We start from the raw sequence: 14,983 nt of genomic DNA on the forward strand, positions 1-14,983 counted from the left end.
TGCTACATATATTGCATCAAAAATACCGTACAAGTTGTAAAATTGTGAAATGTTATTCCATTATAAAATAACTGTTCAAAAATTGTTTGTAATTTAATTTAATAATTTATTCCAGTGATTTTTAATGATGAATTTTCAGCTTCATTACTCCAGTCTTCAGAGTCATGTGATCCTTTAAAAATAACTCAAGTAATAAATAAATATTTCATAAATTAGTATTAAACAATTAAACTTTTTTATTTTTTACATTTAACAAATGTCACCCTGATCTACAGAATATAAAAAATAAAAAATAAAAAAGGTTACTTAATGGTGCTGCCTAAATATGTATTTTGGATCATCAAAAAGTTTTATGTTGACCCCTGTTAACCTGCACTAGATGGTGAAAAATACTGAAATGTTTTCCTGCAAAACCTTTATTTCTCACCAGCTGAGGAATTTGAATGACCTCAGGGGGGTACATACATTTGCATTTATGGATGAAACATGTCCCATATAGACACATCATTTTATGCTTTCACCAACATGGTAACTCTGTTCAACATATTTATCATATTTAAAAAAACAAACTAAAAATGTGGCCGATTCCATGTGGGTCTGGTGATAAGCCGCTGTTATTGAACTGCAGGATTGTTCATGTAAAATTGGAGCCTCGGGGGTTTGTGTGTTCATTTCTTATTATGTTTGACTTTAACAAGCAGGAGACTGAATTTCATGCCCATGCAATAGAAGCAATTTATGGACCCCAGTAAATCCACCCAGCTGTGAAGCAGTTTCTTAAAATAGCCCATTCTAGCTTGACATAAAAATGTTTCGATATGAAAAATGTGGCGGTGGGGATACTTGTTTGACAGTGACACATGAACACTATTATAAAAACGTATCAATTCAAATCGTGTTTACAAATTATTTGCCTTCAACATTGGGTTTTCACCTTTTCCATTTCTCTGCTTTTGTTTTGTAGAAGAGTGTGAAGGAGGGTCTTCTGCTCAAACAGACCAGCTCTTTTCAGAGGTGGAAGAGGAGGTATTTCAAACTGCGTGGAAGGACACTTTATTATGCCAAAGATTCAAAGGTAAATTCTGGAGTCTCTGTTCCTGTGGAGTATATTGAACCTCCAGGCACTGTTGCCAACTCATTTTCAGAGGAAGTTGCTAAAGGAGGAACAATGTGTTGCTAAATGACACCAGAACATCATTGCGTGATGACGTCATACTCCAAACTATCTTTATGTAATATAAACTATAATGAATGAGATTTCTCAAGCTGACTGGCCATCTCAGCACAAACATTATTTGAAATATGTTCAGTTAAATCACTGTATTGGTTAATGTTACATAAATGAACAACAATTATACATGTTAACAAGGTATCAACAAATCAACAGTTATACCAAAAAAATGTTTGGTTATTGTTATTTCACCAAAAAATGTGACGTGTGCTACTGCCAACAAATAACGCTGGTGTTCCTGTACAACCGGAGAGGCTGCAGTTTCAGGATTATATTTCTAGAACCCCTTATTATAAAACCCACCCCATAGCTAGTGCAAAAAGCCAACCATCCCCTACTGGATGTATCAGGAACAACAGGGTCCTAGAAATGCGTTTGGTAACACTTTATTTGTATGGTCCACTTGAGTATTAGTAGATTGTCTGCTTAATGTCTGTTGATATTGCTCCTTCAACAGACATTTAACTGACTATAAGAAACTTTGCATACTGTAAAAAAAATAATACCCTGTATCTACTCAATAAAACTGAGGTAACAGATTACAAGCAATATTGTTAATTAAATTTAACAAATGTGGATTAAGTAACAATTAATTAAACTGGCTTATTTAAAATTAGTCATTTAAAATGAGTAACTGCAAACAGCACTTAAAAAATAGCAAATTTTAACCAAAGTTATCGATTAAATTATTGATCGTTGTAACAGAAAATGATTGTGAATTTGAAAATGCTCATTTTGATCACGTTGGATTTAATTAATATTTTCTCTTTTTTTAATTATTCAAAAGTAATAGATTAATTCTTATAATAAAATTTATAAGATTTTATTGCAGACATTTTGAAGTAATTAAATTTCCTAAAACAGAAAATGAATTTTATTAAAGTGTACATATTAAATTCTAATAAAATCTAAAAGGCCACAGAATTACTTTTTACAGTGCAGGTATACAGTAGATGTCAACTTACATACACAAACCCTAACCCCAACCACACAGTCTACTGATAATCTAATGAGAATTAGTTGGCATGTCGATGCAATGTAACTTAAACTTAACAAACGGACCATCAAAATAAAGCGTAACCATGCGTTTTAGCCTCTCTGGTTGTACAGAAACCGGTTGTTCCCAGCTATTTAAACCTTATGTAGCCGAACTCTACTGAGTCAAGCCTGTAGTCACTACTGCTATTTTGATTTGAATGACTTTTTAACAGTTGCTAAAAGTAGCCAAATAAATGTTAAAAATGGCTACATTTGTTGCTAGGGTTGTATAAAAAGGTGCTAAATCTAGCAACAAAATCACTAAGTTGGCAACACTGCCTCAAAGTGTTTGTTTCAATGTTTGTTAGGCATAGAAACATGCTGTTGTCTTGTTGCAGTCTCTCATATTTGATGAGGTGGACCTGTCAGATGCCAGTGTGGCCGAGACCAGCACCAAGAACATCAACAACAGTTTTACAGTAAGCAATACCACTGTTTAATGGTTTAATGCCTCATTCACACTAGCAGTGACTTTGTAGCTGCCTGTCGCAGAGTGGCACCTACTGCAATAGCAGGTCTGTGTAGAACTACAGCACAAAGGATACAACCGGCCTCTGAGTGAGCTGAGAGAGGATCACGTGAGCTCTACTGGTGCTCTTATTGGCTGTCGTTTAAGAAAGTAGCTCTTCGTTTGCATAAAGTTGAAGGATTCTCAACTTTGTCGCATCACTCGACATGCCCACCTTATCTTCAGCGGTCGCTGTCACGTATGTAGACGGAGGTTGCTGGAAGTAGCTCACTCTGTTAAAATGCACAGTCGCTTATCGATGTGCCACTGCGAGTCGCTCATAGTGTGTGCACGAGGCTTTATAGAGAACCATTTTTGACAATTTTAAATCCCAATTATTAATTACAGGGTTCTTATAGGTCTTGCAATTTCTGTAATATCATGGAATTTTACAAGGTCTATTCCAAAAATTAAAGTCAGGGAATTTTATATATACTTTGTTTTTTTGTCCTGGTCATGTAATGTCAGGTTTTTTTTTTATTATTCATTTTAAATGTTACTTTCAATTTAACAATTTTTTTTATCATAGTTACAATTGTTTCTTTTTAGTTTATCAATCAATCAAACAATCAATCAAGCCTGTATTTGTCACATACTTCGATGTTAGTGAAATTGGACTCGCCGACCCTACACAAACATCACATTTCAGGGGAAGACAGGTCAAAGAGAGGTAGCATTTAGAAAGAGGAAATAAATACTTGGGGAGAGAGAAGCGAAAAAAAACTCTCTCTCTCTCATTGCTCTTGAATTAGGGCAGTGTGAGATCAGGGATAAAAAAAGCCCCACCAGTCAAGTACATAAACACATAGACATAGACATAACATTGCAACAGGGGATGGGAACAGGGGATATGGATAAAGTCCGGTGAGGGCGGGCAGCCATCTGGTCCTGCACCCAGGGGGCGCTGGTCACAGACTCGCCCACCTACTTCAGTAGGTGAAAGCTAAGAAGTTTAATCTTACTTCCGTTTCATCTTTGTTTTGGGCTTTAGCATTGTTTCCTAAACAGATGTGATGTGACAACACACGAGTATAGAAATACTGTTTTTTCACTTTTGTCTTCTCAGTGCTCATAGGTCATAGAAATTCAGCTTTTTAATCAGTGAAAATCCAGGAATTTGACATTTTCTTTGAGTGGGAACCGTGTAATTAGTTTGTTCACAGTGATTTCTGTCTCATTCATTCCTTGTTTACAAATACCTACTATGACGTATTTTCTATCCTTTGTCCTCTCCCAGGTCATCACTCCATTCCGTAAGCTGATGTTGTGTGCGGAGAGCAGGAAGGAGATGGAAGACTGGATCAGTGCTTTGAAGTCTGTACAGAAATGGGAAACATACGAGGTCTGAACCTTCACTTTTCACCTTTGGAAAATCATTCAAAGGTTCAGCAACCGTGCTTTGATGCTTGTAATGGCTGCGCATTATACTGTCTGATGTTCAATCACATGGATTTCGCTTAATCTATGTGAAGTGATCAATAAATGAAAGCCACAGGAGTTATTGCTGCAATTGTAGTTGGATTAGGTGATATTGATGTAAATGAGTCACTCTGTGTGAGTCACCCCAACTACGCACAATTTCTACTTGATAAAATATTTCAGAGCTCGACAAATGTATTTATAGTAATAAAATCTCCTTAGAATTATTCATAATATGAATTATCTAACAGGGTTCAACACTAAGCGTTTTTTCTACTGACCCGATTAGGCCAGTGGTTCAGATTTTTTCCTGCCTTGCCAAAATTCTCACTGGCCCCACCAAAAGAAAAGAACTTTATAGCTATTTCTTAGTCACATATTCTCATACATAGCCTCATTGCAGTTGTCAAGTTTTGTCAAAATCCATCTGTTGAATTAATTAGTATATTAAAAACATTTGCTAGATATATGGATTATAGGCTTAAAATAAAGAGAGAAATAACAGATCATGAAGCAGATCAATGCTGATCTTTCTTTCATGGCGTCTGTGCTGAAATGAACAAAACAATAGGCCTAATACAAAATATATTATACTATTAAAATATGGAAAAAATGATCAGATAGTAATTTCAGTCAATTCTGCTGACAGAAAAAGACACACTCAGTAATATTTTAGCATGCTTTCACTTATTCAACATGAAATGCAAAAGGCTTCCAGGAATGAAATCCCGCCTTACTCATAATTGTCTCTTCATTTAACCGTATATGGCTATTACACAACCATAAAACACTGTGATATAGCCTGTTTTATTAATTTGTGGAATTGTTTTGCTTTCTCACTACAATCTATCCACTCCAGAGTTCCATTCAATCGAGCCGAGACCACCTCATTAGGACAATCTCGGACCAATTGATTTGGCGCGGATCCGAGCGCGATAGCTGGATTCACATATGCCAAACAAATCGTGCTAGCTGGGTAAACAAGACGGCTTCCAAAACAAACGTCTAGGTGTGAAAGCACCCCAAGACTATATTTGCATGCAATCGACAAAAGGTCGCAGGCAGGTTAAACTGGCCCCGGGACATTAGACAGTCTTTATTTTCTAAATTTTTATTATTATATAAGATTTTATTTATGTTCTTTTAAACCACCTGTAGAGAGACTATCCATTCATCTTCATATGCACCAGACACTTTATTACAAACGTTTCTTTAATAGATATGTACAGTTGGAGTCAGAATTATTAGCCCCCCTGTCTATTTTTTACCCCAATTTCTGTTTAACAGAGAGAAGATTTTTTTTCAACACATTTCTAAACATAATAGTTTTAATAACTCATTTCTAATAACTGATTTATTTTATCTTCGCCATGATGACAATAAATAATATTTGACTAGATATTTTTCAAGACACTTCTATACAGCTTAAAGTGACATTTAAAGGCTTAACTAGGTTAATTAGGTTAACTAGGCAGGTTAGGGTAATTTATGGTTTTCTGTGCAGACTATCGAAAAAAATAAAGGGGGTAATAATTTTGACCTTAAAATAATTTGTTAACAATTGAAAACTGCTTTTATTCTAACCGAAATAGAACAACTAAGCCTTTTCCAGAAGAAAAAATATTATCTGACATACTGTGAAAATTTTTCTTGCTCTGTTAAACATAATTTGGGAAATATGTAAAATAAAAGAAAATAAAATTCAAAGGGGGCTAAAAATTTGACTTTAACTGTATATATATATATATATATATATATATATATATATATATATATATATATATATATATATATATATATATATATCAAAATATCAATAAATAAAACGCTAATTCTGGTTATTTTAAGTTTTTCCTTTCAGCTGCCTGCTAAACGAAGAAATATAAATGTCAGCCAGTACAAGCATTCATTATCACATTCAAAATACTTTCATGGTCCCCACAATAAATAGTTCTAGCAAAAATATAAATGGTCAATATATCAAAAGAAGCAAGATTTAGTTTAGCTTTTTCATTCATCCGGACTGTGGGTAAGATATATTTTGAACAAAAAGAGAAACAAATTGTGTTTTCATGATGATAGAAACATGAATCATTTAGACGAAGCTTGTATAATTGTGTATTTCAGTTCATTCCTGTGATTTTATGCACAGAATTGAGTCACATCTTACTTGTGTTTAAGTATGTCATTAACAACTACTTGTTCAGTTTGGTTTCTTACACACTGCATAGATTTTACACATTTCAATTCACCACTGCCTGTGCTACCTGCAGTTTACACAACCTGCATCCCTGAATTCTGGATTAGCTGAAGGAAGTTGTCACTCCCGTATATTACTGTATACAGAACAGAATTAACCACTACAGCTTAACTGAACCAAACTTAGCAACAGCGTTTAGCTTTGGCTTTTATGTGGCCTATAAGCCATCTTGAGGTCCCATTGGAAGTTCACAGAGGAACTCTAGTTGACAGCTACTGGCCTAGATCTCATTAGTGGGTTGAATATTTATAGCACGCTGATGCTGACACGATTTGTCTGATTCCAGGCCAGTCAGTTCAACATGGAGCACTTCTCCGGGATGCATAACTGGTACGCCTGCTCTCATGCCCGGCCCACTTTCTGCAACGTGTGTCGAGAGGCTCTGCCGGGTGTTACCTCTCATGGTCTCTCCTGTGAAGGTAAACATCAACACAGCTTCACAACAACACCATCTCATGTTTCTGCATTTTCTGTCTTTGTTTTTCCTCTCTTTATGAACAGTGTTTGAATTTTTCCCTTGGGTGCAATTTTTTCTTTCATGAGATGTTTATTCTGCTCCTAGAACGAACACTGATGTTGTTTGTTTAGAGCGTAATCAATAGGAACATTGCCCTCAGCCTGTCATCACTTTCTGCTGATGATTTGTTTCATTTCATCCCATCTTCCTGTTTGTGTGTGTTAGTGTGTAAGTTCAAAGCCCACAAGCGCTGTGCCGTACGATCCACCAATACCTGTAAATGGACAACTCTGGCATCTATAGGAAATGACATCATCGAGGATGAGGATGGAGTAAGTGATTTTTTTTTCAAGTGATTTGTTCTCTTAAAGGGATAGTTCATCTAATATTTAATATTCAGTCAGCATTTGCTCTCCCTTGTTCCAAGCTTCTTTCTTCTGTTAAACGCAAAGGAGGATGTTTCGAAAAATGTTGTAAAGCAGCAGCCATTGACGTTCATAATATATTCTGTTCCTACTATTGATGTTAGTGACTGCTGGCTTCCAGCACACAGTGCTCAGCATAATTGAGTACACCTCATTTTTAAATGAGTATTTGTATCCGTTTCCCAGTAAATATAGGCAATGTATTTTGGTGCATTTAAACAAAATAGATTTATTAAACAAATATATTTATTAAAATAATATTTTAGTCACCAAACAGATTTAGAAATTGAAAGATAATCCAATTAAATTCAAGCTAAATATTGCACAAATAAATTACAACCTACAAAATTGCAATTAAACTTTTCCATTTTTTTGCTTCTCTTTATTTTTCCTCTTTTTTTAAATTTGTATTTAATATTTTTCTAACATATAAATTTGGCTGTGCTCGTTTTTGGATTGTTATTGTAAGTTATTTTGTTAGATGAGCTCCAGATTTGCTTCAGTACTGACTTATCTAATGTATGTGCACAAATATAATATTATATAGTTTTCTATTAAAAAAATGAATTTTAAAAAGATTTGTGAGGGGTGTATTTATATATGCTGAGCACTGTAATTCAAAACCAGAAAAAGAATGTTTCAAATGTGAGGAAATGATGGGGAAATTATCATTTTTAGTGTAAACTATGCCTTTGGCTGCAGTTACACTGCATGGTTCAAGTGACTCAATTTAGATTTTTTTTCTCCCATGTGGCACAGATCGAATATGGCCAATGTACGTGTAAGCAGGAAAAATCATATGGATTTCGATTTACTCAAATCAGAATCAGGCCTTGTACATATTTGTAAATCTATCCGATATTAATCGGATCCATACCCTCGTGTCTACAATATAACCAGGTAGATCGGATTTTCAGCTGTCAAGGAACAAACGTCACCAATATAAAGCTTTTTTTAATCCTCGTGTATAAGATTTAAGGTTTGCAACTCTGCTGAAGTCTGTTCCGAAATGAAAGCGTCAGCATTTACGTCATTCGCCATGGTTTTTGATGATGCGTGACTCGCATTGACAGATGAAACTCCGATATGCCTGCTTACACTGTAGATACGAATGCACAGATCCGATTCATATCAGATAAATTTCTACAGATGAACAGGGCCTAAATCTGATCTGAGTAAATCAGAATCCATGTGATTTTTTCCTGCTTACACGTACATGAGCCATATCCAATATGTGCTAGTAAGTTACTTGAACCATGCAGTGTAAACGCAGACAAAGTGCCTAGATCAAAAAAAAGATGGCAAAATGAGAACTTTTCTGTCATAAATTAGAGTAAAACTAAAATTTTTTTTTTAAATGAAACCCTTTGAACAGATTAAATACAGGAATCCAGAAAAGGGCGCTCTTTTATTATCAGCTGTCAGTCAGCGCCTGCTCTTGTTTTTCCTAGTCATTATGCCTCTGGCATGTGCTGTGTAAATACAGACAGTCGAATACGAGTCACTTTTAAAAGATGATGTAAACAGGTCAGCAAAAAAATAAATAAATCTGATACAGTCACAAAATCAGAATTGACCATCAAGATCTGTAGTGTGAATGCAGCCTTCAAGCTAAATGTGTGTGTCTGTGTGTGCAGGTATCAATGCCTCACCAGTGGTTGGAGGGAAACCTGCCGGTCAGCGCTAAGTGTGTGGTGTGCGATCGAAACTGCGGCAGCGTCCGGCGACTACAGGACTGGCGGTGTCTCTGGTGCAAAGCCATCGTACGTGACTTTCCTGCCCACTCTGTAAAACCAACCCACAATACAGTGCATTTCACCCACACCAACAATAATACACAATCACACCCACTTCAGATTCAGTAACCATAACAACCAGATAAACACACCCGGAGTTTACAGTAAAGACTATGACATCATATGGTACTTGTACAGGTGTGTACCTTGTGCAACCAGTGCGTTAGACTGATGAGTGTTCATGAGTAGTCAGTGATGCATTTGTCTGTGTGTGTAGGTGCACAACAGCTGTAAAGAGCAGTTGGGGAAGGTTTGTCCTCTGGGTCAGTGTAAGGTCTCCATCATTCCACCCACTGCACTTAACAGCATCGACTCTGACGGTAAGGGTTGCCCTGGCAACTGCATCAGCTCAGCTTAGTCTTCATAATGCCTACATGCATTGTCATATGCCTTTGTGTATGTAAAAAAATATAGATTTTGTTAGGATGATCCAAAATGGCACAAAACCTCCCGTACAGTATATGCACTTGGCCGAAAAGTAAAACCAAAAATGCTTTGTAATTATTTATTATTGTATTCAATGATATTAAGTAGATGTGTAATGTGTGTATTTATATAGTGCATTTATCATGTATGGCCATACACCCATTGCTTCACAATCATGAGGGGTCTCACTCTACACCCACCACCAATGTGCAGCATCCGTTTGGATGATGCAACGGCAGCCATAGGACAACAGTGCACAACACCAGCTTTAGGTGGAGTGGAGAGACAATGATACAGCCAATTCGGTGGAGGGGAATGATTGGGAGGGCATGATGGTAAAGGGCCAATGAAGGGAATTTGGCCAGGACACCTCTTTACGAGAAGTGCCATGGGATTTTTAATGACCACAGAGAGTCAGGACCTAAGTTTTAACATCTAATCGGAAAGACGGTGGTCACTGACAATATGGTGTCCCCTTCACTTTTACTGGGGCATTAGAACTCACACAGACCACAGATTGAGCGCCACCAGCTGGCCTTACTAACACTACTTCCAACAGCAAACCTAGTTTTTCCATGTGGTCTCTCATCCAAGTACTAACCCAACGCAAACTCACAGTAGTTCGTAGCTTTTTGATTTAGTGGCTAATTCGCATGAATTTGTACGATCTAATTCGTACAGTTTAGTACGATTTGCTCATTACCCACACCTCCTTTTTAAAAGGACTTTTTGGTACGACTAAACTCGTACGAATTTGTACGAATTAGTCACTAAACTGACAAAACGTAAAATATTTACATTTCCTCATGAGATCAGGCTGACAAACCAGACTCAGCCCTGCTTAGCTTTAGTGTGTAACTGGTCTTGGGCTGCAGGGTGATATGACTGTGGCATATGGCAGATGTTTTAAATTGAACTCTAAATTAGCTTTTTTTTTTTACAGTTATTTTTTAAACACTATAAAACACTACGTTTTATTGACAGTAAATACTAATTCAAACAGCATGAACAATTATAGAAATTACATTACATTACATTTACAAACAACATAATAGCATGTTGTTTAAGTAGACTTTTCCCATGAGCATAAATGAGTATAAATATACTTGAGCAAAGTATTCGTAGAGCAGAAAAATATGCTGTTTTAAACTTTGACCACAATGTGCATAAGCTAGTCAATTAAGCGCTCTGCTGCTCTTGCACCTCGGTCAGCGTGGCAACAAACCACTTTTGTGGCAGCATTTTCTGCATCTGGTGTGAAAGCTGGTTTAGACATATATTTTTATATGTCTACGTTTTTTTCAGTTTATATTTTCAGCCTTTTTCTCTTTTGGCTGAAAAGTGAAATTCCCCATCAGTCAATGATTTTCAGTGGCCGAAAGATCTGGTGCATCCCTGTTATTTAGTTTAAGAAACACTGAGAAAGTTGAAAATTACAAAATAAATGCATTTTCTACAATATTTTTGTTTGTACTTTAGAATTTATAGTGTTTGCACAACCATTCAAAAGCTTACTACGTACTTCATGATTAGGGTTAGGATGAAGGTTGGGTTTAGGGTTAATTGCATGTTATTATGCATAATGTATTGCTATTTTTATAATAAATGCGTGGATCCTGTGTAACCAGACAAATACAATGTTACCATTAATACATTACTACAGTAATTGTAAATTAAATTGTTAAAAAAGTCACAATAAAGACTTACTGTACATAAAGTGCTCAGCATAGATGAGTACACCCCTCACAAATCTCTCTTTTAAATTCATATTTTTAATTGGAATCTATGCAATATTATATTTGTGCAAATACATTAGATTAGTCAGTTCTGAAGCAAAATCTGGAGCTTATTTAAGAAAATAACTTACAATAATGGTTTGAAAACTGTTACACCCAAATTTATGTTATAGAAAAATATTAAATACAAATGTAAAGAGAAAAAAACAAGAAAATCAACAAAAAAAAAGTCTTTTTTGGGTTTGTTTAGGTTGTAAAAAATGTTTTTGCAATATTTTGCGTGAATTTAATTGTATTATCTTTCAATTTCTAAATATGTTTGATGACTAAAATATTATTTTGACATATGTCTGTTTAATAAATTAGTTTTGTGTAAATGCACCAACATACATGCCTATATTCACTGAGAAATTGATAAAAACATTCCTTTTCAAAATGGGGTGTACTCAATTATGCCAAGCACTGCATTTACAACCATTCAATTCAAGTTTAGATAATTGATGTACTTTTAAATGATTTGTTTTATCAACAAATACTGAAATATATATGTAACAGTTTCCAAAATAATTAATAAGGACAGTTATTTAGTTAATGGTGCAATTTAATCGCTGACTCTTGAACAGCAGTACATAACTATATACAAATATGAACAAAATAAAATGATATATCTGTATTCTATTATTCAACATTTTAAATGCAATTTCACTCAGCTCTTCTAAAAAGGCACAATTGGTTCATTCATCTAGTTTTAAGCATGTTATGTGACAAGCTACATTGGTTACATTTCTAAACGACATCCCTCCCAAGTTCTTCTCCTGTCCTCTCCTTCTCTCATTCCCACTTTCTCTCCTCCCTCTCCAACCCCTCCACTATCCTTCTTCATCATCCCCTGTTCCCTGCAGGCTTCTGGAAGGCCACCAGTCCATCCTGCTCCAGTCCTCTTCTGGTGCTGGTGAACAGTAAGAGTGGAGACAACCAGGGCGTCAAGTTCCTGCGCAGGTTTAAGCAGCTCCTGAATCCAGCGCAGGTCTTTGACCTCATGAACGGCGGCCCACAGCTGGGGTGAGGTCAACGTCCTCTGATCACATACTAAAACACTTTCAAAGGCAGTAAAAGGGTCACAGTACCTTTTAACACAGTCAAACATTTTATTTCATAGCTGCTAACATTCTAAATAATCAAGCACTTTCACTTTTCATAGTGTTCTGGTCTGTTTTGGGCATACAGTTTGGAATTTGCCCTGTGGATGATATTTGTTGTTTTATAGATGTGTTTATTGTATGTATGTGTGCGCAGACTTCGTCTCTTCCAGAAGTTTGAGACATTTCGTACCCTGGTGTGCGGTGGAGATGGGAGCGTGGGCTGGGTTCTTTCTGAACTGGACAAACTCAGCCTGCACAAACAGGTCAGAACAAACAAAGATTTGACATTTTAATAAAAGCAAATGGTGAAAACACACTTCGGTTTTGAATAATATTGGTTGATGAGTTTATAAATCTACAGTAAATGGTTTGGGAGCAGTCATTACATTTTTTATAATTTTTTTCAGCAATGATGCAATACATTGATCAAGTGATGATAAAGATATTTATAAAATAATATTTCTAAATTTTCCTGTTTCAAATGAATGCTGTTGTTTTGTACTTTGCATTAATCAAAGACTCCCAAAAGGCAGGTATACACTAATTCTGGATATTTAGCCTAATAACTGATAACTGATATATACAATTATGAGTTTAAATCTTGATGCAAGTAATCCAAGCATGGTAACAACAAAACAGCACATATCTAAAGTGGATCAACCAGCAGAAATGATTGATCATTTATCAACTGTACTATATTGTGCCATTAGCAACAACATTTTTAAAAATCATTTTACTGATCAAATAATTTTAGTTAATTAGTTAGGTCATATTCTCAATACTGATGTGGCAACTGATATTTTCGCCATCCCTACTGAAACATTAATTCATTCATTTTCCTTTGGGCTTAGTTCCTTTATCATTCTGGGTTTGCCACAGCAGAATGAACCATCAACTTATCCAGCTTATGTTTCACGCAGCGGATGCCCTTCCAGCTGCTACCCAACACTGGGAAACATCCATACACACTTATTTACACACATACACTAAGGACAATTTAGCTTACTCAATTCACCTATGGCACATGTTTTTGAAACAGCGACCTTCTTGCTGTGAGGCAATTGTGCTACCCACTGCGCCATCATGCTGCCCCTACTGAAACTTTCCATAGTTTAAACAAAGATAAAATGTTAAGCTGCAAAAGACTGCTGATTTCACAGGTTGCTAAGCGCCCATGAACCGTTTTCTCAGAGGATGACAAGCTGACAAAACATATCACTCTGATACAAGTTTTATATATGGAGAAAACTTCAAGAAAATTGGGTGTTTTGTGTTTGTCCGAGATAATTAGTCGACCGAAATGTGTATATTCCATACAAGCTGAAGTCAATTGGTCAGTTCTTGTCACGTGGCTCACGCTGCGCTCATGGTAATTATTCAACAAGGTGCGTCTGGAAGGCGCGAGCGCATCAGGCCACTTGCACGCACAAGCCACACCTCCAAGCTACACTTCTCCAGCAGTTGATCTTCTTGCACAAACATGGTGGTTTCACCTGATTTGTTGACAAATGGGTTGCGGATCTATTCCTTTGCAGTTCGCGGGTCCTTCCCTGGGCCTTTTCCACTTCCACTTTCCAAGATGTCTGTTTTTTACCTATTTTGCTGCTTTTATGTTAAATTTGGGCACTCAAGTGACTGAGATATAAGTGAGAGAATACGGTAATTTTTCAAAATAATAGACTTTTCAAAATAAAATCTTTTCAGACTCGGATAATACATAAAACGGAAATAATTTATGATTTCTTGTGCGGCCGGTAGCAGTTGATCCACAGACCAGTACCAGTCCACAACCCAGTGGTTGAGGACGACTGCAATAGTATGTATACGGTTGCATTGTTTAGAAAAATCATTCAATGGCACTCACAAGAGAAATTTGAGAACTGAATAGGCGTATACAGCAAAAAAAACTGCAAAAAAAACTGACCTCCTGGGATGTATTTTGCGATCTCCTGAAATGTATACAAGGGTACATATCAATAATGAGCCTGGGTTGGCATTTTCATTATTTTGTGTGTTTGTAACAGTGTCAGCTGGGTGTGCTGCCGCTGGGCACTGGAAATGACCTGGCGCGTGTGTTGGGCTGGGGAGGCCTGTGTGACGACGACGCTCAGCTGCTGCAGATACTGGAGAAACTTGAGAGAGCAACAACCAAGATGCTGGACAGGTCAGAGATACTGAGCCACAATGATGAATGACTCTCATTAAAAACACATCTCTCTGGCCCTGTTTACGTCTGGCATTAAGGAGCATTTTTGTCGACCCAATCACAAGTTGATGCCACTAAAAAATTTTAAGATGATACTTTTAACACATCCAGAAATAATTAAAAACCTATTAAACTATTTCTTTCACGGTGTAGCAATTAAAGGCAAAAGGAGTTTGTAATTGTGGCATAGAATGATAATCTGGATATACCTTGGCATAGCTGAATAATGTTTTCAGTACACGGAAATGACACACCGTGAGTCTCAAAACCAAAGACATAATTTCCTCATACTCATGTAATTCCTGCAAGTGAAAAATCCCGAAAAACAGGCCAGTCATA

The 14,983-nt window shown here is 36.3% G+C and overlaps 1 protein-coding gene across 11 annotated transcripts in view; it reads left to right on the forward strand.

The window, feature by feature from the left end:
* si:dkey-172j4.3 overlaps nt 1-14,983 on the forward strand; it is a 174,006-nt gene that overhangs the window by 127,785 nt on the left and 31,238 nt on the right. For all 11 annotated transcript variants that reach the window (XR_015495638.1, XR_015495639.1, XR_015495637.1 and 8 more), the window contains 10 exons: nt 965-1,075; nt 2,608-2,688; nt 4,015-4,119; nt 6,743-6,875; nt 7,139-7,245; nt 8,976-9,101; nt 9,352-9,454; nt 12,199-12,358; nt 12,593-12,701; nt 14,463-14,602. Coding sequence is in view for 8 of the 11 variants with exons in the window: in XM_087260997.2 (XP_087117123.1) it covers nt 965-1,075; nt 2,608-2,688; nt 4,015-4,119; nt 6,743-6,875; nt 7,139-7,245; nt 8,976-9,101; nt 9,352-9,454; nt 12,199-12,358; nt 12,593-12,701; nt 14,463-14,602 (1,175 nt within the window). In the remaining 3 variants the exon portion in view is untranslated. The remainder of the gene's footprint in view (nt 1-964; nt 1,076-2,607; nt 2,689-4,014; nt 4,120-6,742; nt 6,876-7,138; nt 7,246-8,975; nt 9,102-9,351; nt 9,455-12,198; nt 12,359-12,592; nt 12,702-14,462; nt 14,603-14,983) is intronic.

The sequence above is a fragment of the Danio rerio genome, chromosome 7 (genome assembly GCF_052040795.2).
Source record: "Danio rerio strain M-AB ecotype USA chromosome 7, GRCz13ab, whole genome shotgun sequence".
NCBI classification, from domain to species: domain Eukaryota; kingdom Metazoa; phylum Chordata; class Actinopteri; order Cypriniformes; family Danionidae; genus Danio; species Danio rerio.